Genomic DNA, 27,706 nt, shown 5'->3' with positions numbered 1-27,706 from the left:
CATGGGCATCTGGGTGGCTACTGTGAGAACAAGGTGGGCCTAGGACCTGATCCAGCAGGACTATTCGTATATCTTGAGGTCACTTGGTAGCCAGACTTCTGCCTACCTGCACTTGAAATTAAAGCCCAGGGGTAGGCTGCATAACGTACCGTATTTTTCGCTCTACAACACGCACCCGACCATAACACGCACGTAGTTTTTAGAGGAGGAAAATCCATAGGCATGCCACCCGTAGGCATTCCCTCCATAACACGCACAGACATTTCCCCTTACTTTTTAGGAGGAAAAAAGTGAGTGTTATGGTGCAAAAAATACGGTAGCTTTTCCCATGGGCTTTTTTCAGATCAGGAAGTACAGGCAGCTAGGGAGGCTGCAGAGGCCTGGAGGAATATTTAATGGGAACACACACACACACACACACACACACACACACACACACTACCCATGGCTACCTCACAACAATAAGATAAGTTCAATACTGCACCAACCAAAATTATAAAGAAATTTTGAAGTGTGTTGCAAATGAGACGGAAAAATTGAATCTGCTTTCACTGGAGAAGAAAACATTCGGATATTGGATATTGGCACAGCACTACCTGGAATTAATCCCATGTGGTTACATGGGGAGCCACTTTTAATGCTTTGTTTTATGTGTCCATCTTTCCATATCCTCTCTTTCATCTATTAACTGTCTCCTCCCTCTTCTTTTTTGTAACGCACAAAATGGTGATGGCACATTATAGTTGCTCTGAAAACTTTTTAAGTAGTTGCATTACTCGGTTGTGAGCAGCACATTAACAAAACAGGCAGCTGAGAATATGGTACCTCGGGTTAAGAACTTAATTCGTTCTGGAGGTCTGTTCTTAACCTGAAACTGTTCTTAACCTGAGGTACCACTTTAGCTAATGGGGCCTGCTGCGCCGCTGCTGCACGATTTCTGTTCTCATCTGAAGCAAAGTTCTTAACCCGAGGTACTATTTCTGGGTTAGCGGAGTCTGTAACCTGAAGCGTATGTAACCTGAGGTACCACTGTATATATACTTGGTTCCTGAATGAAATGAACTCACTTGGGGCCATCTGTCCTCTCTGTTACCACCCAATTCACATCACCCTGCAAATTTTCCAGATTATTGTTACCGCAGCATTGGAGAGAACTCCCTGCAGGGTATCCACTAGGCCTAAAACACTTCCAGGTGTCAGGTCCCTGAGAAACGGGGTTACAAAGGCTTTTTAGCAGCAATGCCACCGCAAATATGTGCAACAATGTCCCATGTGCCAGGATCCCTGGTAAGTGTAGTTCCCAGAGCTCCTAATGTCCCAGGTAAGAATTCAAAGAGCCCTGGAACCAGGGCCTTTTTCAGCTGGAACTCACTGGAACTCAGTTCTGGCATCTCTCAGGTCGACACCATGGTCATTTTAAGAGAACAAGGGAGGCTTTCATGATGAGTTCTGGCTCATACTTTTCTAGAAAAATAGCATTGCCGGCAATCCTAGCACCTGAGATACTGTTGGGGTAGCATTATCGGCTCTGTTGTGAAGCCTCTCCATAGGAACCTCGCTGCCCTTTGTTGTTAGTGCTGGCCAGTACATTTTTTTCCATAAAAAAATGTTTAGGGGTAGATACTCTCATTTTAATAATAATAATAATAATAATTTATTATTTATACCCCGCCCATCTGGCCGGGCCTCCCCAGCCACTCTGGGCGGCTTCCATAAAAACCAAAAATACAGTAAAATGTCACACGTTAAAAACTTCCCTGAACAGGGCTGCCTTAAGATGTCTCCTGAATGTCAGATAGTTGTTTATCGCTTTGACATCTGCTGGAAGGGTGTTCCACAGGGCGGGCGCCACTACCGAGAAGGCCCTCTGCCTGGTTCCCTGTAGCTTTGCTTCTCGCAGTGAGGGAACCGCCAGAAGGCCCTCGGCGCTGGACCTCAGCGTCCGGGCAGACTGATGGGGGTGGAGACGCTCCTTCAGGTATACTGGACCGAGGCCGTTTTCCTACTCATATTGAAATACTGTGGTACCTCTGGTTGCAAATGGGATCTGTTCCGGAGCCCCGTTCGCATCATGAGCAGAACGCAACCCGCGTCTGCGCGTGTGCGGGTCACTATTCACGGGATGCAACCTGAAAAGATTTAACCTGAAGCGTCTTTAACCCGAGGTATGACTCAGTGAGGCCAAACTTGGATTCACAAAATGTTTAGGAGTATGCGACCCCTAGGGAAAAAAAGCACTGGTGCTGGCTATATTTGGGGGGAAAGGCGGGATTGGTGGAAAGCAACTTGCAGTGTTGAACAACAACAACAACAACAAATTTTTATTTTTATCCCGCCCAGCCAAGGCCGGGCTCAGAGCGGCTAACATCATAAAAACAACACAATAAGCATAAAAACAGACATCAGTTAATTAAAATAGAGGCTCAGGTGCTCCTGGAAAGCAATACAAAGGCTGCAGCATAGAATTGGAAGGAATAGAGTTGGAAGGGATCCCAAGGGTAATCTAGTCTAACCCTCTGCAATGCAGGAATCACACTAAAGGATCTGTGATGGATGGCCATGTTTTTAAAAACCTCCAGTGAAAAGAGGCCACCACATTCCAAGGTCATCAGTGTTCCTAATCATTTAATTAAGTCCACAATAGGTCCCAAACTTTGCATTGGGTTCCGGAATGGATTCCACCCCCGCTCCCCAATTCTGTATTTAGGAGAGTGTTCACTTAAATTGTATGGATAACTATCACTTTAAGACAAATGCAGTAAATAATAAAATTAAGTATATTCCTGATGAATATGTACCCACAAGTATAGATTCAATGTGCTGTGCTGTGGTGTTTCAGTTAGGAATAAGTCCTTTTGTTTGTTCATTGATTATATGTTTCATGTGGCTTCCAAAAATGTGTATATAACATGTTCTTTAATAAAATATTTTGGCAACCATATCTAAAGCCTTACACCTGCCAGAATATAATTTATAAACGTACAAGCTGACATTGAAGAGATTAAATTCACAAGATTTCTATGGTCTCCAGGTGTGAACATATTTGACAGTAATCTGTTGATTGGTTTTGTTTATGCTCACACAAAAATGTGTGTGGGTGAATTTGTGAATGAAGAGGAGGCCCGTAATCCTCTGTTAATTAGCAAATTTCTGCAATCCACAGTGTTCTTCTCATCTCCATTTTTCTGCAAGGAAACTCCTTTCATTTCTGCCCTGAACAGAAATAAAGTGTTAAGAATGGCAATGTATGTTAATTTCAATATTTCCATAATGAGAATGGAGTGAATGTGTGATGCCTGTGCTTTATCTGTTAGTGAAATATATCCCCATATAACAAACTTCTCACTTTTTTTCTTATTTTGCAGTCACTGGATGGATTTGTATTTGCACTAAATCAAGAGGGGAAATTTTTGTACATTTCGGAAACTGTCTCCATCTATCTTGGCCTATCCCAAGTAAGTAGATCATTTAATGGCACAAGTTCCACTCCTGTGCTCAGTAATCTATTTGGCAACATTTTGCATGTTATTGAATTTATACTTTAATGACTGTGTTTTATCCACCCTAGAAAATCATTGAGAAATGTGAGTTGGTATAGAATGTTCAAATGGATTAAAAAAAATCCCGAGCTTGAAAAAAACTTTTTCTGCCCACTAAGGATCATTATTAATTTATTGAGAACAAATGAAGTTTCTTTTCTCAATTGTTTTGAACTTTAAACCTCAGTACCTGGTAGGAAAGGGACACACTAATAGTACTTCCCTTGTGTCCTATTACTGGATGTTTATGGAGTACCCTGCATTATCCAGGGAGCTGACACAATGACAGGGAGTCATTTGGAGTCAAGAAATGCTGAAAGAGACCATTAAAATGACTCGCAGGGAGGGTTTCAACAAGGACACATTCTGCTGCTTCCGCACATGTTCTGTAAATCTGCAGAGGACATTTTTTCATATAGTACTTGTACTTTAATTATTGTTGTTCCATTACTGACATATTTTGAAATCTAAGATTATAGGGGAATAGAAGTATTACTTTTGGTTTTATCTCGAATGGCTGAGCTCTCAGTAGCATTTGCTACATGGTATACCGGAACCATCCTGATACGATTCTGGGAGACTCTGGGAGACGTCTCGAACAATGAGTTGCAAAGTAGGATGCTATGCCTCTTGTTTAGCTACCCTTGAGGAACTCCACAGTTGTGCTAATGCTTGTGTCTTACTGTTTGGAATGGGGCACCCATCTTGCATTTCTTGCCGTGGTTGTTAGGAGACCCCTTCTCAGGACTAGAACTTTTTAATAACTTTGTTATTTTGTTGCACCTAAACTAAGCCGAAAGTGGTAACCTGAAGTAATGAAAAGGGATAGCCAAATAATTGGTGTGGCAGGAAAAAAAAGATTCAAATAGGGTTTGAGACAATGGAATTGCAGCCATTAACTCCTAAAAGAAAATGGTGGTATCTATGTAGTACACATTAATTATGTGTTTATACTAGTTATATAGAAGTTCTGTCAAAAAACCCAAGAGAACCGGGGGTGGGTGGGGATGAGGGTTTGTTAATTCAATATTGGTATTGAATTTTCCTGAAGTCCTCAGTTTCGTAATGAATTAAAATCTCTTCTTTGGCCTGTTTATAAACCAACATCAGAAGTTTCATATTTCGTAACAAAGCCACATGGTTGTTAATGCGCTTTTTAAATGAAAAACCACACAGGATTGTAATGTTTATTATTGTCTTGTGTTCATATTAACGTGTTTTATGCATGGTGTCTAACAAAGTTTAATAAACCAGCAAAGAAGAAGGATGAATAATTAGTTTAAACAGGTAAATGCTAATTAGGGAACTCCTGAAAGGCATCCATTATACACTAGCTTAAAACAAATTTTACAGCCCTGGTTAGTGGAGTAATCCAAATTCTGTCAAGGCAACTGCATTTTCTGTAATTGAGATGTGTATGTTTGCTTTGCATAACAGATGGCTCTGTATGCTTAGACTGATAGCTAGGAAAATAATAATTGCATTATTCCAGCCAAAAGAATATTAGCTCTTGGGTTGGGGCCATTTCAGGCAGTCCTCCTGCCAGCACAGCATATGCACATATATGGATTCGATTTTCAAGGAAATTGATGCATCTGGAATAGTGTGGCCATCTGAAATATCATCTGTTCAAGGAAAAAGTTGGCTTTAACCCTGTCCTAGTCCTTGTTAAAGCATTCTTCTATGCTCAGCAGCAGCAGCAGCAGCAGCAGCAGTCAGACATTATTAGGCTACATACAGACTTCTTCATTCAGCGTCTAGACTTAAGGGATAGGTTTCTGATTTTCTGATTATAAATAGTAAGTCTGAACATCGCATACTGCCAAGCATGCAAAAAGAAACATCTCTTTGTTATTAATCAGTGCATTAGTCAAAAATATACGATTACAAAAAGATTGTGCCCATTATTACTGCTAGATCAAGTGAAATCAGCTTGCTGAGCTCAAATACTTTGGTTGGGGAAGTGAAAAGCAAAACACAGTGTACTCATAAAGCGCTGTAAACCAATACGATGTTTTCTAAGGGCACGTTCATAGGTGACCATTTCAGAGTGTTACAAAAGCATATTAGCTTTTGTGAAACAGTCCTGCAATCCCTAATCCAAAGGCAATAACATGATATTAAATTCAGATGTAAGAAATGTGTCTTCTGCAGTGGGGAATAGTCATCATACTCCCAAGTCCATTCTTGAAAAAGTTTAGAGGATGTACATACCAGCATGCTGTACACAGACTGCCAAAGCAGAGTAACTGAAGCTCATTGCTCTCAACACAGAATTTCAAAGCTTCTTGTCCTTAGCCACACCTGCAGCTAAAATCGGCCGCTGTGATATGAAAACTCGATGCTGAAAGGGTTTATATCCACACTCGAGATCAGTCAGTAAGCTAGTGTTAGGATCGCAGCATGGAATCAGCTAGGGAATGAGGGGTAGAATTAATTTTCTCCTTTTATTGCAATTCCCCCACACCCTTTGGTCCCTCAAGTACCCTCTCCCTTGTGTATCTGGGAATAATTTAAGAGTAAACAAAAGGGGGGGAATACAAAAAAAATTGATGGCCTATCATTAGGTATGTCACAGATACTAGCCAGCAGGTGCCCATGAGACTTGCACAACTGCATTCCAAGCAACAGAGTGCAATCTTACTGCTAACTGCAGGAAATAATTGCATTTTCCCAGTAGTATAGTGTGCTTACTACGTACTTGGTGAATAAGTAAATGTTCCTGGGGTGGACTACTTTTTTTTTGAGGTAGGATCTTCAGTCCGGCGCAACAAATGAGTGGCGGCAGATGAGCTCCTCCAGCTCATATTTGGATTGGCGCTGAAATAAGCCCCAAACCAGAAAATAGCTAACTTATTTGCAATCCTATGTAAATGTGCCCCTTTGTCTTGTTCTCAAGCATAAACCTCCTCCTTCACTCCCATTGCATTGACCAGAGTGAAGCAGCAGTATAGCTCTGGCAGCAAACTGTGACAGCTCACTGGGAGAATGAAGGAAGAGATGAAGTGGGAGGAAAGTAGAGGCAGTGGCTTGGTAGTGTGGGTTGGGTAGAGGGGGATTATTTTCTAGCTTGGATTAAAATCTGAGCCAGAAAAGAATGCAGGAATCATAATTCTCACCACTTACTTGAGTAAGCAATACAAATATCTGAGAGACTTACTTCAGAGCCCACAAATATGAGTCCTACCAATCTAGCAGTTCGAAAGCACGTCAAAGTGCAAGTAGATAAATAGGTACCACTCTGGTGGGACGGTAAACGGCGTTTCCATGCGCTGCTCTGGTTCACCAGAAGCGGCTTAGTCGTGCTGGCCACATGACCCAGAAGCTATATGCCGGCACCCTTAGCCAATAAAGCAAGATGAGCGCACAACCCCAGAGTTGTCCGTGACTGGACCTAATGGTCAGGGGTACCTTTACCTTTACCTTTAACATAGCTCTATAAATGAGCAACAGATGCACATTTATTGTGCTGTAATATACTAGCAATGCACCAGACGTTTAGAAAGGGGCAGTCAATACCAGAAATGGGGACAGCAGTTCTTGTTGCCACAATCCCCTTGTACATTTCATCTGAGGTTATGTTGAAGGAGATTGTGTTCCCTCAGCATTGTGTTGGTTCATGTGCAGTATTTTATATTAGAATATTATCCTGCAGGTAAAAATCCACCGAGATCCTTCTTTTAAAAAAAAAAGAGTTTGGAAAAGAAAAGTGGGTGAAAATATTTCAAATAAATTAACATTATAGATACTTACATTCTAGTTCTGCAAACCAAAGGGAGATGCTCCCTTTTCCTCTGAGGCCAAAGATTACCAATCCAAGTAGTCTTTTCAGCAGTCTTGGAAAAGCTATGATATGTTACAGATTCATCACTAAGGGTAGCAAAAGAGAAACTGCAATCATCCACACTAAATTAAGCATTCAAAAGCTTTATTTACCACAAAGAGCAGCAGCAGAAATAGCTATGCAAACAATTCTCCCTCTAGAAAGGAAATGCTAATGTTTCACTTTGGTGATCTCGAAATTGTTCAAAGCGTGGAAGTCATTGTAGTAGGTTGTTATGTTATTTAATTCTAGTTTGTGATAAAGGTGCCAAGATCAAGCATTAATAGGATATATACACATGAAATGTCTTGCCTCCAATTCTTTATGTTCTCCCCATTGCTATCAGATAAACATTGTTGGGTTCGTGCCATGAGCTGGCAGAGGTTGTGTTTGTGTTGAATAAACCTTGTGACACTTTGAGAGTTTACACATTCAGTAATGTTGGATTTGAGAATGATGCATAAGATTTATTTTTATTTTTCTAGTGCCTAGCGTATATTTGATTATAATCTCCGTAGATTTGGTTTCGTTGCTCAGCTAGTGATTAGATAGTATGTCTGCTTTCAGACCTGGAACCATTTACTTGCTGCGGCAGAGGAAAGGGTTAACATTTCTGTCATGCGACTGGAAGCACAGGCTTTAAAAAACGGATGTGATGTGCATGAGCAATTTGAAAGAAATCTTACCAAAATATTCATTTTGGGGATGTATGAGTTAGTGTAGGAATGTTGATCACAGAATTGATTGTGTTGAAATTGGTGAATGTTGATCGGTTTTCCTCACATCATAATGTAAACGTATTGCAAATACCGGTAGGTACCAGTACATTTTTGGGATAGTGTCTGCTCAAACATATTCTCTAACACCATCACTGCCTGCCCTACAACATCTGCCACCTAAGTCAGCTCAGAAAATAGCTCCACCCCACCCAAAAAGAGAGAGACTGATTTAAATGAACTAATTTCCAATGTTGTAGGGCAGGCAGTGATGGTGAAGTGTTAGAGAACAGAGCTTTGTGTGCTACATAACTTGCCCTGCAGTCTCTAAGCTAGCTTACTGCACACAGGTGAAAGATGCTGTTTCACCACAAGTAAAATTAAACTATCATCACTGTCTGGTCCTCAGGCACCAAATCTCTTGTCCCTGTCTCTGTATGTCACTTTGTGAGGGCTTGGCCCTGAAAAGTAACAAATAACTGAGGTAAATAAATAAAACCATACCGTTGTGAGGATCAGGAGCCAAGTAAAGCATGCTGCCAGAGGAAACATGGCAAAGGAATCAAAGTCTTTGGTGAAACTTCTGCAATTTCTTTGGAACAAGTTGTAGATACAGAGGAAGCATTAACTGCTGTGGGATATATACTGTATTTTTTCGCTCTATAAGACGCACCAGACCATAAGACGCACCTAGTTTTTGGAGGAGGAAAACAAGAAAAAAATATTCTGAATCTCAGAAGCCAGAACAGCAAGAGGGATCGCTGCGCAGTGAAAGCAGCAATCCCTCTTGCTGTTCTGGCTTCTGGGATAGCTGCGCAGCCTGCATTTACTCCATAAGATGCACACACATTTCCCCTTACTTTTTAGGAGGGAAAAAGTGAGTCTTATAGAGCAAAAAATACGGTATTTGAGAAACACCCTGCAGTAAAACTGCTGCACTCAACTCAAAGACAGGATCATAGGAAGCTGTTTTTTTCTGAGTCCGCCAGTTGGTTGAGCTGGTTTTCCAAGGTTTCAGCCAGTCTTTCTCATCTCTTATCTGGGAATACTGGAGTTTGGATCTTGGACCTTTAGGACAAAAAGGCTGTGCTCCATTTAAGCTACCGTCTTCCCCCCATATTTTCCTAGAGAATCTTAAAAAGGTTGCAGTCGTGGACATAAGCCTTATGCTCCCCCCGTCACACCAACTGAAAGGTCTCCTATATACTATATGGCAGTCAGCTAGCCTGTTGCTAGTGCAAGGCTAGAGACCTTGCTTCTGTCTTCTTCTGTTCTGTATCTAACTTTGCATCTCTCCCTCCTGATCACATCCCAAACAGTCTTGATCTCCCTGTTGTGTTGCGTTTTTGAAATGCTGGCAGCCTTTTGTTTTGGCAAGCCTCCATGGGAAAGCTCAACTGCCTGGAGTGCTGATCAAGAGCATCTCTCCCTCCCTCCCTCCATCTCTCTCTCTCTCTCTCTCTCTCTCTCTCTCTCTCTCTCTCTCTCTCTCTCTCATATGCGCTTCTGTCTTACATACTTGGTGTATGAATAGTACCCAAAAACAAAGTCCTATAAAATTAAACTTGATATATATTCAAAAGAGTAATTATCCAGGCCATTCAACTGCAATGCCATTTATTCTACAGAACATCATCCCACTTGCAAAGTGATTTGATCTGTTAACTTGGACCAAGATGCTAACACCATTTTCTTTTAAATTAATGTGGCTGTGCTAAAGTAGGTGAATTTCAGAACAAAGGGTTTAAAGTGCTGCAGCTATGTCCCCCCCCCAAAAAAAACCATCCATATTTCAACATAGCAAATGTCAAGAAATGTAGTTGCCACTGAGCAGATTAACAGGTACAAGCTTATTTACATGGGGATGCATCCAGGGAAGCACACCTAGAAATCTGATCACCTTAAGATTCTTCCTTCCAGTCACCCTCCCAGAATGAAATCGGATATGGTACGCGGAAGTACCTTCTGGCCCTCCAAGGGACCTTCTGGATCACCACCAAGATTTTAGAGCTTGCTACTGTCTCAGAGTTCCAGATTATAAACAAAGATTTTAAAGGTGTTTTAGCCACACCTGCTATCCACGACCAAAACCTTCAAGACTATTTCAGTGGTACCTGGGGTTAAGAACTTAATTCGTTCCGGAGGTCCGTTCTTAACCTGAAACTGTTCTTAACCTGAGGTACCACTTTAGCTAATGGGGCCTCCCAATGCTGCCGCGCCGCCGCCACACAATTTCTGTTCTCATCCTGAAGCAAAGTTCTTAACCTGAGGTAATATTTCTGGGTTAGCGGAGTCTGTAACCTGAAGTGTCTGTAACCTGAAGCACCTGTAACCCGAGGTACAACTGAAAGGGAAGGGTTGTAGCTTAGTTGTGGAGCATGTCTTGCCCCAGGTTCAATCCCCAGTTTCTCTAGGTAGGACTGTGAGAGAACCTTGTATGAAATCTTGGAGAGCTGCTGCCAAGCAGTGCAGACAATACTGAGCTATGTGGACTCAGTATAAGGCAACTTGGGTATGTTCCTACTTGGGTGTCCCATTAGGTGCCTGCTCAGTACTGGTGCCTGAATATGTGAATATGGATATGTAAATATATTCTGTTGAAAAGGTTGTATTTGAGGTTACCTTGTGTACAAGCGATGGCAAAGTTCAGTGAGCCTTTCAGGCAACCTAATCATTGTTGGCACCAGAACCCCTCCCTAAGGAGCAGAGACATAGCTCAGTTGGTAGAATGTGAGACCTTTAATCTCAGGGTCATGGGTTTGCGCCCCATGCTGGACAATAGATTCCGGCATTGCAGGGGGTTGGACCTTGGTAGTTCCTTCCAATTCTATGATAGGGTAGGGCTGCCATACGTCCGGATTTTCCTGGACATTATTGGGATTTCAAAGGCAGAATCGACATCCAGGGGGAAGTTACGAAAGGTATCGCTTTCGGTGTATCCTAGTTTCTACTTTTTGAAATATGGCAACCCTGGGACAGGTGAAACCTTTCTGCTCGTCTTCACAGGTTGTTTGCCGTCATCCAATCCTATATAGCCTCCAGGCACTGATTCAGGTCTACTAGGGTTGCCATATGTTCGGGAATTCCTGGACATGTGGGGGTCCTACATGCCCATCTGGGGGGAATTTTACATTTTAAAGAAAATGTCCTGGATCTGGGGTTTCTTTAAAGATATGTGGGCAGCTCTGGCACAGGCTACCAGGGGCTCAGGCATGGGCGGTTTGGGCTCTACAGTGGCCCTAAGAAAGCTCAACAACTTTTTGTGTCCAGATTTTTACTTCCTGAAATATGGCAACCCTAACATAGGCCAAAGGAAAACCACAGGGCAATGGATATAGCTTACGTAACTTTTGTTGCCTATATTGGTTAACATATTCACTTATACTGGGTTATAGAGTGTTGAACCTATGGTTTTGCTTGTGGTTGCTGTCTCACTTTTGACTCACTTCAACTTGTCCGTCACACTCCCTAAATATGTAGAAAGGTGACTTATTCCCAGCCCTGTGTACAGAGGCCCATTGGCATGAAATCGGCCTCCTGCTCTAGCTCTGGATTTCATGCCTCAAGCAGGAGCAGGCACTAGATGGCTTATAAGGCCCTTCCGGCACTATAGAGACTCTGAGAAAAACGTTTGATTATAATTAACAAAATGTGTCAGCAGAATTTAAATGTTTGGATAGCATTTAGAAAAGGTGACTGTGTCAGAATAACCGGTTATATATCCTGGTTACTTCAAGATTGTTCTTACTGTCTGTGTGGAGCTTCCCTTGCACTTTGACCCGGAAGGTGCAGCTAGTTCAGAATAATAGAATCATAGTACTTTTGGGTTGGAGGGGACCCAGAAGGTCATTTAGTCCAACCCCCTACAGAACACTGCAGCATGGTTGCTGACAGGATTAAGACCCTGTCAGCATATAACTGTTGAGCTGCGTCCAAGGAAACAGGGGCAATTGGCAGGCCCCCAGCTGGCTCCAGCCTACCGGCCGGCAGCCAAACTATCTCTGGTCCTTGGATCAGCATGTAACTTCAACTCAAGCTTCAGAAACCTTCAGAAGCTGAGCACGCAAACCAGCAGAGAAAATAACTCTTCACAACAGAAGGGCAGATAGAGGCTGTGTAAAGCGTATTTACAGGCATTTTATTAAGCATCAGGACAAAGGGGAAAACATGTCTTCTCCCCTTCGTGTCCAAGCAAACAGCATAAGCAAAAGCTGTACACACAGCGGAAGTTCCCAGCAAGCTGTGCTGGAATGTAAACAGACATGTGACATACAACAACTCCACATATCTGTTAAGGTGGAACAGAATATTGTGACAATAATACCTCTGCTCAGAGATCGTCATCAGTTGCCAAGTCCGTAACAGCTTGGGACCTGTTTACCTGTGAGATCGCCTGTGTGTAGCTTGTCAGTTTGAGAAAGTATGAGAATAAATAGATCTTTTAGCATGGCAGCTCGTAATTAGGAACTTCCTGCTAATTGCTGTTGGGTGGGAGGCACTTTCGCAGTATTCTTTTTGGTGCCTGCTAAAAACATTTTTGTTTCAGCAAGCTTATCCATACATATAGAATATTGACATGTTTTTAAATCTGGCTTTTAGCTTATTGATTTTTATTATTCTTGCTGATCCTCAGGGTCCCAACTCTTTATGAAATAGATATTTTTTTACCTTTTTTTACTGACAATTCCATGGTTTTATTCTTTTTGTAAACCATTTTTAAGTTGTTGTTGCTGTTGTTGTTGTTGTTGTTGTTGTTGTTGTTGTTGTTTTACAATCAAGCAGTAAAGGTACCCCTGCCCGTACGGGCCAGTCGTGTCCGACTCTAGGGTTGTGCGCCCATCTCACTTAAGAGGCTGGGGGCCAGCGCTGTCTGGAGACACTTCTGGGTCACGTGGCCAGCGTGACGAAGCTGCTCTGGCGAGCCGGCACCAGCGCAGCACACGGAAATGCCGTTTACCTTCCTGCTATAAAGCGGTACCTATTTATCTACTTGCACTTAGGGGTACTTTCGAACTGCTAGGTGGGCAGGAGCTGGGACCGAAAGACAGAAGCTCACCCCGCCGCGGGGATTCGAACCGCCGACCATGCGATCGGCAAGCCCTAGCCGCTGAGGTTTTACCCACAGCGCCACCCGCGTCCCTACAATCAAGTAGTATGTAAATGTTATTAAATAAATAAATAAATGAGAGCCTTTGGCTTTTCAAATTAGACGACTTCACAGAGGATAATGCCATCAATGACTATTGGCCCCAATATCCATACTTTACCTAGCAGTATGCCTCTGAATACCAGTTGCTGAAAATCAGAAATGGGGAGTGTCCTGTAGTAGTAGTAGTAGTAGTAGTAGTAGTAGTAGTAGTAGTAGTAATAATAATAATAATAATAATAATAATAATAATAATAATAAATATATTATTTATACCCCGCCCATCTGGCTGGGTTTGCCCAGCCACTGTGGGTGACTCTCAACAGAATAAAAAAGCAATAAAATATCAAACATTAAAAACTTCCCTAAACAGGGTTGCCTTCAGATGTCTTCTAAAAGTCAGATAGTTGTTTATTTTCTTGACATCTGATGGAAGGGCATTCCACAGGGCGGGTGCCACTACTGAGAAGGCTCTCTGCCTGATTCCCTGTAGCTTCACTTCTCGCAGTGAGGGAACCACCAGAAATCCCTTGGAGCTGGACCTCAGTGTCTGGGCATAACGATGGGGGTGGAGATGCTCCTTCAGGTATACAGGGCCAAGGCCATTTAGGGCTTTAAAGGTCAGGCCCTGCTTTGAAGCTTCCCATGTTGGCTATCGTGAAAACAAGGTGCTGGACGAAATGGGCCCTGGGCTTGATCCAACAGGGTTGCTTTTATGATGCTATGTTGTTAAATGATCTCTTAATTGATCACCTGAACATTCCTCTCTATTTTGCAAGCCAGAATTCTCACCTTAAAATCCAATCCTGCCCTTGTATCCAGTTACCCAGGACACATAAAGGGTTGCAAATTGTCCTTTAAAAAAATTATTGCTAAATAGAGAACAGTACAGCTGCAGACATAATAAGAGCTAATAGAGGTGAAGGGGAATAAAGGATAAGTTGTTGTTTAGGCTGTGTCCTTTTAAAAGCAAAATAGGTGAAAGCGAACTGGTATATTTATGTACTTTGCTTGTACCATAATGTAACCAAGCTCTGAACATTGGATTTCTAAGTATTTGTCCTAAGGAATGGCAAATAAAATTAGAGCAACAGCACACAAGAACAAGGTCAAATAAATGACAGTGCTCAGTCTATTTGTGAAGCTATTCTGAAAGGGAACCAGGGTGCCAAATGTGCTTTATTTGAATAATAAAGAAGAATTAGATTCCCCTGATAACTTGGCCAAGGGCCAATAAATCATTGGAGGTTAAGGATGCTTTGCAACTGCTATGTAATTCCTTTGCTTTTCTGAAGCTTTGACAACTATGTCCCACCTGTTTGTTTTTTTATGCAAATGAAGTTGAGGCTAGTATCTGCTTATTGCATTACTTTATGCTACATTTGGTTAAAATATATTTTCGCGGAAATGTTGGCATTTGCATTCTTTTTGTGTGCTCCAACCCAATTTCCTATTTTAAAATACAGTTTTTTGATGGAGATAGCTATCTAGTATATTTTTAAAGCCTCGTAATGAGAGCACTAAAACAAACAAACCCTACTACAGCCTTTTTCTTTTTCTTTTTTTGCAACACAGTAAATTTGAACGCCACACGCCAGAGTAATGAGTATTCATTAAATTAATCCACCAGTATTGATAGCTTTTCATAGACATTTGACCTCATTTAAGAATAGGCATTAAATAAACATTATATAATTAAACATAAAATATGATTCTCTGTAGTCATATAGCTCCAAGGAAGATTTTTTTTTTTAAAAAAAATTAACAGCAACAAACAAACACAAAATTAAAGTATTTATTAGGCTTGGGGGGTGTTGTTTTTGTTGTTCGTTTAGCTGAAAAGAGAAAGGGGGAAACCCTTTTAAAATATAAATGCACTGAAGGATTGGGGGACCACAGAGAAAAGAGAAGTATCAAAATAATTCAGAAACAGTACAAGTTACAGTGGCACATTATCAATTTACAACATTTAAATTGATAAATGCTTGGTGGTGGAAGGCCTACAAGGGCACTTTGAAAAGCAAATAGCGACCTGGTGAAGAAATTGATTTCCCCCCCTGAAAATGACTGCATGATGCATCATTTGACTGCATGCTGTCCAAGTGCTTGACAGAGATAATCTCAGCAATCCCACGGGTGACCTTATCGTTCTCACCAGGGCAACTTTGTCTAGGTTCTGACTTTGTGCATGTCAAGGTTTCTCCAGGCAGGATCCTAAGGGGGGGAAAGTTCCTCTGTTCGATCCAGATATCGAACCACTCTTCAAGGCACCCTCCTCCGCTATCTCCCCCTCCCCCAGAAAGGCAGGCTTGTTTCTTTTCTTCATAATTATGAATGAATGGAACAAGAGAATATATCTGCAGACACAGTATCTTTGCTGAAACCATTATTGTCTCTTCGGTATAGTTCAGCACAGATCTTAAAGGAGAAAAAGATACCTGCCATTAGAGGTTATCAGACACAGCTGAAAAGCTCCAAAGCATATTACAGTCTTCTGAATAATAGAAATATGCCATCTGCCTTCGTTCGTTCTTATGCCCAGAATTCCTTACAGTACCTCAGGTAGGATTCTGTTGTTGCTGCAGCACTCGACTTGTTTGCTTAATCAGCCACCCCCTCTCACCTCCCCCCAATTAAACGGTGCCTTTTCTTCCACAGTTTTAAGGCAACTGACGTACAAGTGACACAAGGCATAAGCATCAACATCTGCATAATTTCGCATAGGCAACCTGTAAACAACCTTCACTTTGTCCGTAATGTGATCCGAAACATTTTGCTTCTAAAGCAAAGTTACCGGTCATCCGTCATCCATCGCACCTTGGCACAGCTCTGTAAATCACTCAAATGCAGCGTCCGGTTTTGGTGGAGATTACCTTTTAAGAGTTAATCACTGTGTACTGTTTTGCTGCTTGTCACATTTGCAGAGATGCTGCAAATGCTATTCTCTTTTTTGATACCTCCCAAAGCTCATTACCCACTGTCTTAGACACCTACAATTCACCATAGTCACCCACTTTCCCTCCTTCTTTCATCCACAACATTAATTCTGAGTGAACAAGACGTGCTTCCCTGCTTTTGACAAGATTTGCTGCGGTCTCAAGTGACAAAAACCCAACACTCATTCCGGATTCAGAAAGTAGGATTTATAACAGCATTTTAATTTAATGTTGGATGTCGAACATATAAAGAGATCACAGTAGTACTAGAGCTGAAAATTGATGCCTTTTTTATTAGTGTCCTCTCAGAAGTGGGTGAGCCGCTGTTTGTGCAGTGGAGCACAGAGCACCACAGTCAGATGAATGAGGATATGCTATCTGCAAGGAATCATATTTCAAACCACTGCCTACTTCTATTGATGTGCTCAGAGTTGAAAGGTTATGCTAGTAAATGCCATCTGAATTCCCAGCATTCGGAATCTGTGGAATAATCCACTGGCTGTCACTTTGTAGCCAGTGCAAACACAACACAGGTTGCTTGTTTAACTTTACTTTTATTTTATTTTATATTGGTAAACTCAAAATTAGCTTCTTGTGACTGATCGCATTGCCTTGCTTATTTTCCCTCTGTGTGTTTATATAGTGCCTGGAATATTGCTTTAAATGTTCTGCAGAATAGACAGAAATAGGTATGACTGAGGGTGCTAAGGGAATCCAGAATATTGTTTTACATGAGACTCATGTCTTCCTTATTTGTTCTTTGGAACATATTTTACCAGCCATTGAGGCTGAAACACTGAAATCCTTTATGCAGAGGGGAGTCACTAGTTATAATGAATTGTGCAAATTCTTAGAGTAATAAAACACAGCCTTACAGTGTTACCATTTGATGGCTGGAAACTATTTTCCTGTTCTGTAATAATTCCAGCTATGAAATGTTAGAAGGAAGGTGTTGCAAGGACATTCCCCCCCTCCTGCTTCTTACACTTTCCCATAATAGGAAGAGAAGAAACGGAAATCTTACTAACAGCTTATTTTCTTCAGGAAAATATGTGTATCTGTACGTCCCTGTGTTTATTTCAAGGAAATGTGTTCTACGTGTCAGTCATGCATAGGTCTCAAGACATTCAAATGGAAGTAAGCTGCATTAGAAGCAGTGAGATTTACTTCTGTGTAAAGGTTGCAGCCCAGAACTCTGAACCTGACTGAACACAGGAGACAACACATTACTGTGACTTTCATTAGCCAACCTCCATATTTTGGGGATCAGGAAGAAGAAGGGGATCAGATTTTAAAAAAAAAGTGACTTAATACAAAATAATATACCATTAATCATTCTGCAATGAATTCCAAATCACTTAGACTGGAACATGCCTCGCCTCTGTCCTGTCCAAGTTACAGATCAAACAAATTAATGCAATCCAATGAAGGCTCTGACTAACACAGAACAGAATAACTGGTCTTCAGTGGGAGATGTAAAATATACAGTCCTATAAATATAAATATAAATATAAATATAAATATAAATATAAATATAAATATAAATATAAATATAAATATAAATATAAATATAAATATAAATATAAATATAAATATAAATATAAATATAAATATAAATATAAATATATGGCTACAAAAAGAAGCATTCTGTAGAAACAAACCAGAATCCCATACTTACATGCAAGGCAGTAGAAATATAGAAGACTTCTCAAGCTACCTATCCCATAACTGAGCATGCTCACACCCGGCTTTTTGCTCTTTGATATATAACATGCAGTCAGTGTAATGATCTCAGGCAGGCAAGCAAGCCCCGATAAGAATTAACGACTCTCTGGCAGTTTTGTTGTTCATTTATTTACAAATTACATCCAGAGCACGGCTCTGAGCCTGCCGCCCTTTGCTACGAGTTGGTCATTCTGAGTCTCCGCGCCATCGCAATACGTAGGGCGCCAAATTCAAGTCCTTCCTCTCTTGCACTTCTGTAGCATCTTAACCCTTTCAGCTCTTCTGGTTCTGGGAGAAGGTGGGTGAACTCCCCTCCCCTGCTTTCAAAGAACACTTCCTCTGAACGCTGTTTCCCTCCTGGTTGCATAGCAACCCCCTCAATGTCTTCTATCTCCTCCTCTCCCTCTGCCTGTGATCTCTCCGAGTCTGGGAACTCTCGATAAAGGGGGGCTGGACTAAACCACTCCTGCCCTGTTTGTGGCTGCAATCTCTCAATTCCAGAGTCAGACTCTGGCTCATCTCCAGAGTCAGACTCTTCCCAGGCGTTCGATTTAGCCATGTCCCCGACAGTCAGTGGCAAAACCCAGTGGTCCCACTAGTTCAGGAGCTTAACTTCCATTGTCTCCTTCCAGCCCCACTATCAGCACTAGGAAGGCAGCAATCCTAAGGGTTGGACTAACTATGGAGATCAAAGGGAATTTGTTGAAGCTTTTAGTTAGAAGCCTGGGGCTGATGGAGAACAGAACGCCTAGAATAATGAATCCCCCCCCCCATATGACTCTCTGTACGAAGTTTTCCTCTCAACTCCTTCTGCTGGAGTCTGAAAAACAGATGTCATTCAGTAGGAAAGTTAATGTAGTGGCTGACATAATACTCTTTAATTACATTCTACTTATTTCTTATTGGGGCAGGGTAGGGGACAAAGCTGCATAGCCCCAAAGAGGGAATTTATTGAACTTGGTGTTAATGGATCCTAAATAAAGATAATAGATATGCTTCTGTTGAGCAGTCTTAGCATGAGGTTGGAACAGTGGCTTCCATCCCCCACCACCACCACTTGAAAATTGTTGAGGGTCTTAGCAGAGCACTTAATGATATTATTATTATTATTATTATTATTATTATTATTATTATTATTATTATTTTGCTGCTTTCTGTAGCAATTGTAATGCCCTGTGCTGGGTACTATATGGTTTTTAATCATATTTTTATTGCTTCTTTTATTTCTTCCATTTTATTTTACTGTATCACAATTTGAACTCTGTGGAGTTCAAATTGTAAGTGTTCTTCACAGTGGACCTGTTGGTCTATGGACCACTGTTTGGGGACCCCTGCGTTAGAATTATAGTGTTGTCCTTTATAGGAAATTCATGCGATCTTCCTCCAGCTTTCTAATTGTGAGGTTGTTTGCCGCATTATTTATTTTATCATTTATTATATTTATATCTTATCTTTCTTCCATTGAGCTCAAAATGACTTACATGGTCTTCCCAGGTAATTTGAAGGCACTCTTCATTTCAGCAAGGTTTTCTATCATACCGCTTATGACTCAGCCTCAATGATAAAATCACTTTTACTTATGAAGAAATCATGGCTGGTCATGTAACGGTATTGGATTCCTCGAGAGTTGGCTTTCCTACTTGCGAAGTTCACCAGATGAGACTGCCTAGTAGGGAACAGAAAACTTGTGGGAGCTGTTCACAAGATACTCCCCTCACCGAAATGTATCTCACCATGCAAAAATAACCTCACAGAAAGAAAAAAGGAACAATGCTATGAACTGGTGTGTGCCAGATATAAGAAAGTGCTGTTGGTGTCCAAACAACTATGCTGTCATATTTGGAGTGACACTGCAAAACATTGGTTTCTGCAATAAACTCATGGTGCAAGATAAATTGTTAGGAGTGATTTTGTGAACTGCTTCCCCCATAACCAGCCACAGGAGTATTGGTATGCCAAGCATGTGGAATGGGAGAGAAATCTTTCCAATTAGCTACAAATGGGGAAAGCTTACAGAATCAAGGGTGGTGACTATGAAAAGAGACTATTATGAATTAATTTTATTACGATCATTTTTTAACATACCTACTGATATCTCTTGGATTTTCTTGGCCGCATCTTATAAAAACTGAAGCCCCACCTCCACATACAGACACACATATTTCAACTGTACCCCTGTGTATATATTCCTACAAACCTAGGAGACCCTGGACTCGAGTTTGTGAGTCTTCACATTAAAAATTTGTGTCACAACAAATGTGAGTCTTTAGGTGCCAGCAGAGTCCATATTTTAATGCAACGGACTAACATGACAACCCATCTGGAATGTGCCTGTCTAAAGATGTTGTGACACAGTGCACATGCTTAGTATTACTGCATGAAGAACCCTTTCAGACTGGAAAGTCTTCAGCTTCCCAGAAGGTGATATGCAAGTTCATTTAAAAGGATGGATGGAATTCAGAAGAAATTATGTGAAATAAAAACATACTTTTTACAACCCGCTAATTAAAATTGACATTAGTAGGTTACAGGAGACTAAGGAAAGGACAGTGCCATTTTAATATTTGAAAACCTTTTCACTTCAGCAGAAAAGTAAATCACGTAATTACTGAGATTCTTTAGCTGTTTAATAAAAACACAGGCCTGCAACCTTTGGTAGCATGCAGAGAATTTAAAGGGTTGAGCTGAAGAGACTTCTAAAATGTCATAACAGCACTTTAGTAAGAGGTGATAGCCTGTTATTATCTAGGATGCACAGAGAGGTACTCAAGTAGTTTTAAAAAGTAATTAAAAATAAATGCAGATTTTTGAGCAATATATGTTTGTGCTTTCTTTAAAAATATTTTATTATAAACATTATATTACAAACACGCAATAAGAGAGCATGAAAAAATGGAAACAAATATTGCTGCAAATTCATGCGTTGTTTGTGTAAAACGTAAATTTGAACAAGTATTTCCTGTGAATATATGTAGCATATAATTCTACATTCATAAATACATTTTTATTCTTATAATATTGACAGCCTTTTCGTACACATTACTGCATCCATTGATTTTTTCCATTTCCCAAAAAGCTATGAATAGTTTCCATTTCTTTGTGAGCGTCTAGATAGCCTTTCCCCTTCCAAAACACACACATATAATTGCTGTGATCTTGTTCATCAACATTATTGTTGTCAATTCTCAAACCCAATTTTTCAATTTCTGCTGCCCTCCTTTATATTAACATCAACACCTGTGCCACAGCTCATAAGCATTTACATACAAAGAGCATAAGAGAATAATCATATAAAAATAAGCATCATTATCATCATTTTTATGGCTTCTCTTTCAAATAAAACGCTGCCGTTTTAGTGTCGTCCAATCGCTAATTTTCTGTTGGTGCACTTATAATGTTTCAGGATGACTGAAAATTGCCTTTTCCTCTTCTTGCAGACTGAGTTAACCCAAATTTGGTCCTGGGCTTCCTTCGTCCAGTGCTGGCCACTTTAGTAAGCTGTACAACAAGTTCAGGAAGGTTTTTATTTTATTTTTTGGTTTTAACCTTCAAAGGAATTTAGTTGAGCAGATGCTACACTGAACTAGTCAGAGTAGAAAGGAAATGATATGGCTTTTAAAGGGCACATCTAGCATATCTACTGGGCTAAAGTAATTCTGGCAATGCTTCAAAGGATATAACTTTTGATGGTAAAGTAGGTAGGCTACGGAATGAAATCACATATGGCAAGCTGTCAAATTCTTCCTACACTTTCAGTACATTTATATAAGTGCAAATGGATGCTGCTTAGATGGATTTCCTAGCAATTTCCTGCTAAAGATTATCTGATATTATTTGACTAAATTATGTGTGTAAAAGCTGGGGACAACTTTTATGATCAAATATTTTGAAATTAGTTTTCCTTTTTGGCGGATTATCTGAAATATGAACTGCAATTATATTAGCACTTGGATGTGAAGGACTTTTAAGGTAGCAATTATATGAAAGCAAGAGAACTGAATTGTTGTATATCAACTTGAAGAGAACATTTTCACAGGTCAGTTGTGTCAATAGCAGATCCTTCTCATAGGTACCTCATTCTTAACCTTTTGTTTCTTATTCATGCTAAAGATATATTGTTTGAACTTTAATGAGGATGTCGCTGATTAGACATTCTGAAAGGAGTTTCATGCTTTATAATCTATTGGTATTTTATCTTCTGAGGTGTGCTAGTTAAACATCCAAGTATCAAATGTTGACAAGAAACTACCATTCTGTTTATAATTGACGGGAAGATAAACTGGTTACAGGAAATGGGAAACTTTCAAATAACATTAATTAATGTTTATCTATCAGCTATCAGCTATATATCTATCTATCATCTATATCTTTCTATCATCTATCTATCTATCTATCTATCTATCTATCATCTATCTATCTATCATCTATCTATATTAATGTTATCTATATAAAAACTTAACAAGCCTTACTTATCAAGGACATGGAAATGTGTGATCCCTTCTAAATTTATGAATACATGTTTAATACATTAAAATCATAGAATTGTAGACTTGGAAATGATCCCAAGTGTCATCTAGCCCAACCCCCAGCAATGCAGGAATCTTCACTAAAGCATCAGGCTCTGGAGATCTGAATTCATTTAAAATAGCTAGGTGTTCTCTTACCACCTCTTTTCCTATACTGGGCTGCAGCTCTTTCCTTGCATCATTTATTCTGATATCGCCAGGTTAGGCACTGCTTTCATTTTGGGCGAAGACAGAAGCAAAGTAGATGTTGAGCAGTTCTGTCTTCTTTCTGATAAGGTAAAGGACCCCTGACAGTTAAGTCCAGTCTCGAACGACTCTGGTCATCTCGCTTTACTGGCCGAGGGAGCCGACGTTTGTCTGCAGACAGTTTTTACGGGTCATGTGGCCAGCATGACTAAGCCGCTTCTGGCAAAACCAGAGCAGCGCACAGAAACGCCTTTTACCTTCCTGCCGGAGTGGTACCTATTTATCTACTTGCACTTTGACATGCTTTCAAACTGCTAGGTGGGCAGGAGCAGGGACTGAGCAATGGGAGTTCACCCCGTCTCAGGGATTCGAACTGCTGACCTTCTGATTGGCAAGCCCTAGGCTCAGTGGTTTTAGACCACAGCGCCACCCGCGTCCCTCTTCTTTCTGATATCCAATAGCATTTCTCCATCTTCTCCGTGCAAGGGACTTGCTTGTTCTTCCTCTTGCTTTGAACATAGCAGAGGAAACTTTATTATTATTATTATTATTATTATTCTCTCTTGCAATCCTGAGTTCATTCTGAGCTTTGGCCCACCTGACTTTCTCCCTGCAATTGTTGCTTACTCAGTGATTTTTCCCTGGCAGAATACTCAACAGTACACAGTAGCAGCAAATGTCCTCACCCTCCTCAAATCAAATCTTGTGATATGGTAAATGAAGGGTGGGAAGAACAAGCAAGCAACCATGGCTATAAGAGGCATTGCGAAAAGCAGGAAGCTGAGGTGGTGGCAAGGAAAAAGAGGCCCTTACTCAGGGCTGCAGTTGCTGCTCTCAGTCAACAGGTTGCACTGTTCTCCAGGTGAGCAAGAGTGTGCTTCTATTTCGTCTCTGCTTCCTCTTTCCATGTCTGTGGGAATAGGGAGGAGAGGGAGGGAGGCAGCACCTGGTGGCCTTAGACTAGAATCCTAGCTTTCCAGTGAAGGCAGCTAAAAGGCCTTAGGAAGCAGTCGATAAGTGCTTGTCCATTGGCAGAGAGGAAGGTCCACTGGCAGGACAGATTTCACACTGCAGGTCCCCCAGGACACTGGAAGAAAGATTTGATGACATATATATTCTACTGGCAGTAGTCCAACAGTGGTGCATGTTGGTGGTGCATGTGGATCCTCCCAACTAGTGTTAGAAACTGAGATATGAAAGCTAGGAGCTAAATGGCACCTTAAACCTACGTTATGGAAGCAGCAACTGAATGTCAAGGCACACATTTTTTATAACAAGAATACAAAGCTGAAAATGATTGAACTGAAGCCAAAACCTTCTTGTTCATTTTCCCCATGGTCTAGTCGTCATTTGAAGTCTTCAAAAAACGAAGCCATGCTTCCCCTGCCCGCCCCCCTAATATTCTTAAGAAGGCCCCTTCTGCAGACTTCAGAGAGCGGCTGGAAGTGGGGAGGCAGAAAAAGGTCCTCCTTTCCTTCCACTCTGCAGACACGCCCTGGATTCTCCCTACACCCCCTTTCCTTCATATAAATATATCTTTTTGGCACCACAATTAACACATGTTAAAGGTCTACACAACTGATGGGAGAGACACCCACCTCGAGTGTCCAGTTCGCAAACCTAAGACTTAAGGGTCCTTCAGTGATCCGGCTCCAAAATTTATTTTTATTTTCAGCATCCCTGTGAGAGGCTGAGACACTTTAACATGCACTCCTTAAACCATCATAACTAATTAGCCAGTATATTTCAAATTAAAAGCACATCATACATTAAAAGTACATTAAACAAGGCAACTAAAACCTAAACAAAACATGTTGGGTTTAAAAGAAAAGAAAAACGTTTTAAGGTCCCCAATCCATGCATGTTTTACTTGGGAGGAAGCCCCGTTGAACTTGGTTGGGATTTACTTCCGAATAACAGTGGCAATTTTAATCTTAAATCTTAGGCACAGTACTGCACCCAGAGCTCAGAAAGTGCTTGCGTTTATAAAATTCCCTGTTGCAAAATGCGCCTAGAACAATGGGAGTTTTGAATGCTGCTTCCAACCCCCTTCATTCCTTTAACATGACCACAGAAATCACCCAACACTACATTGGCATAGTGGAGTCTTATTGCAGTCAGTAGGAGTGAAGAAGGGAGGGGGGAGCTGTCCCCTCACCTCTTGCCCTGACTCCAACAAAATGGTAGGGCAGTGGCTGTGGCAATTGCTTCTCCACCAGATCTCTCTTTCCCACCTCAAGTGAATGTAAGGTAGGACTGCTCTCTTCATTTTATCCCATCCGTTTTATTCAGCATAGTGAGAGGAGAGAAATAAGTTATTATATAAAATAAAACAACAATATCCTTTTGTGGCACTTCTTGGGCATGTCTGAATGGCATGTGCATAAGAATCCCTATGTGTGCAAATTCTAATGTGCTAAAATGACAATATCTAGTATCGAAGGAAACCTGGTGTTGTTGTAAGACCAAGTTTCTTACATTATGTATTTCAGATGAAACATTTTTATAGCTAGACATGAATTCATAGAACGGATTGTTTTATTATATTTCATTGTAAATTTTTCAACCCTTTCAGTTGGTGGAACGTTCTCCCAGAATGCAGGTTTTGTACTGATATGATGTTTCCTTGCTTTGGGCATGGCCTGCCCCTACTACTGACTGTAATTTACTTTTTGGTCTCTGTCGCCTTGAGCCTGCCTTCTGACTAGTTTGTTGAATGATGTGCTAATCCATTATATTTTTTAGACAAGTGTATCGACCAGTATAAACAGACTGGAGGGCACAAACCTAAATGAAAGCTATACTTCCTTGAAACATTTAAAAAGCTCCTGCAGTGGTGGCAGCATAAAATAACTTCTCCCCCTTAAGTTTAAGGGGAGAAATCTCTCTATATAAAATAGAAATGGTGCAGGGGGGTGGGGAATGTTGAACATAAACCAGACATTATTCACAAAAGTATATTTAGGTATTCTGTGTTGGATTAAGACATTAGGTTAGAACAGTTTATATGGTAGTCTTATTACAATTTAGCGACATGAGCTAGACCAAAGAAGGAAGGAGAGTATTTGGAACCCATTTCATTATTTAGGCATTGAGGTTGACAATTTTTTTATCTTTTTTATTCTTCTGTGCTCTTTAGCAGGGTTTTACAAACATTTCACCCTTTTTTCATACAGACCTAGGCATGCTTTCAATTTACCCACTGAACTTAATGGGACTAAGATAATAGTGCCAATAATCATCATTACTGTGCAATCCTAATCTCCATAGGAGCTAACTCCTAGGGGCCCTGGGGGTATCAGCCCACAATAAAATATTTGAAGGGACCAGGCCATTACAAAGTTGATGGGCATTCCCATTCAAATGGTGTGTGTGCATCATGTGATCAGTTATGCGGGTTGGAGCTTACCTGCGCCCCCACAATATCTTATTCAAGTTGGCACCCCTGCTAATCTCTCATCCATGCCTTCGGAGGGGTTTAGGATACAGTTGCGGTGACCCTCTGCTGGGGGCAAGAGATCGACTGCTGCAGAAGCCCCTGCCATACTCCACAGGCTGGGAAGCTACCAGTACCAGCAGTCTGTAGAACTTCTGAGGTGGGTCATGGGCTATTTCCACAAGAGGCCCAATTCTCAGGCCCTGAAGCAGCACCAGCAAAAAAATAAGTGGAAAAAAGACTGGGGCTTATGGTGCCCCAATTGTTCCACTGTTCTGTTCTGCCCTGCTGTTCCCTTATCGTGGCTTAGAATCATTCTGCCATTTAAGTCCCATTTATTTCGATGGCTGTTCTCTAAGCACGAGACTAAGAACGAACTCCTGAGCAATCTCTGCATCCACCCCTGATGGCAACAGCAGCAGAAGGGCGGGCAAGACAGTTGGACCAGATCCTACAGTCATGCTCAACCAATGTTTCCAAAGATTGGGCTGCCCAACAGCAGTGACGTTGACTTGGGATTCAGGGCCCCTCCTCACCCGTTTTGTTTCGTTTTTCCACTGACAGGGAAACTGCACAGCTGGCAGAAGCCCAGCTCAGTCAGCGGTGGTGAGTGGAGGGATACCTCAGTTTAATCTAAACCTCACACAGCCTGGTATAATGGGGTGTTGCATTGCTCTGGCCATATAAATCCAATCTATTATATGTTGTTAACCTGTACTGTGTTTTAAGGTGCCCTAGAAACAATGCATTTTTTTTTCTGTCACAGAATAACACAACTACCCCTCTCTAAATCTATGCCATTTTCATGGTGCTGTAAAGAGGATACTGAAACAACTAAAGCTATAGCTAGCAGGGGAAATGGCTTTACAAAGTACAGAAAACATGGGAAGAATTCAAGCCTACTCTATGGAGTTACACCATATTTGTGGACTGTACTGAGGCTGTGTTCACAATGGCGAAGTTATCTTGAGTAAATACGGTAATTCTTGAGGCAAAAGTGAGGGTGATGTACTTTTTCAGTTTCTTTGACTATAGCAACCAAATCAGGCTCTAAACTGTCATAAAGTGAATTAAAATTGCAATTGCTACAGAAGCATTTAAGCATTACATTCAAATCTACTCTGAGCACACAAACAGTACTATTGGTTGGGTGGTGGGGAAAATCAATTACGTTTACAACAGTAAGAAATTGTAGTGATCCCAGGATAATAGCAATAGTATGGTTGTTCTTTTCCTTCCTTTCTGCTTGTGTGTGTGTGTGTGTGTGTGTGTGTGTCTGTTTGTCTGTCAATAGATATATGCTAATTTAAAATGTGATGATTTATGTGTGTCACAGAGAGAGAGAGATAATCACATTTAGAATAGTTAATACCGTATATAAATTACGAGCACTTTTCATGACTTTAGTATGCCAAGCATGCAAAATTTATCCACATGTTCTTTAAAATGGAGTAGAAATACAATATATATTTTTGTGCCATGAGGTTGGCAGCTGTGGGCTCAATGTGGTCCACTCAAGTGTTTGATGCCCTATGCACATAACATTATTATTATGAAACATAAGACCCCTTCTCACTCCTACAGAGGCACATATTGGTGCTAAATGTGTGGACCTGGTCTTTGGGGTAGTTTCACGCTCTGTAGCTAGTCAGTGAAATCCTGGTTATTTTAGA

General features: G+C 41.0%; 1 protein-coding gene and 1 long non-coding RNA gene across 12 annotated transcripts in view; one reads left to right on the top strand and one right to left on the bottom strand.

Moving 5' to 3' along the window:
* The window catches only part of NPAS3 (neuronal PAS domain protein 3), a 637,639-nt gene that overhangs the window by 413,984 nt on the left and 195,949 nt on the right, over positions 1–27,706 (top strand). For all 11 annotated transcript variants that reach the window (XM_081207992.1, XM_081207991.1, XM_081207987.1 and 8 more), the window contains one exon: positions 3,366–3,455. In XM_081207992.1, coding sequence (XP_081064118.1) covers positions 3,366–3,455 — 90 coding nt within the window. The remainder of the gene's footprint in view (positions 1–3,365; positions 3,456–27,706) is intronic.
* On the bottom strand, positions 14,986–19,753 carry LOC308596377. The gene is made up of 2 exons (XR_014012502.1): positions 19,367–19,753; positions 14,986–15,642 (listed from the first exon to the last, which is right to left on the bottom strand). It is a non-coding gene; the product is annotated as an uncharacterized lncRNA (long non-coding RNA).

This window comes from Podarcis bocagei (assembly GCF_964188305.1).
Source record: "Podarcis bocagei genome assembly, chromosome: 1".
Lineage (NCBI taxonomy): Eukaryota > Metazoa > Chordata > Lepidosauria > Squamata > Lacertidae > Podarcis > Podarcis bocagei.
Note: the sequence above shows the minus strand (reverse complement) of the source record. Positions and strands in the feature narration are given on the sequence as shown.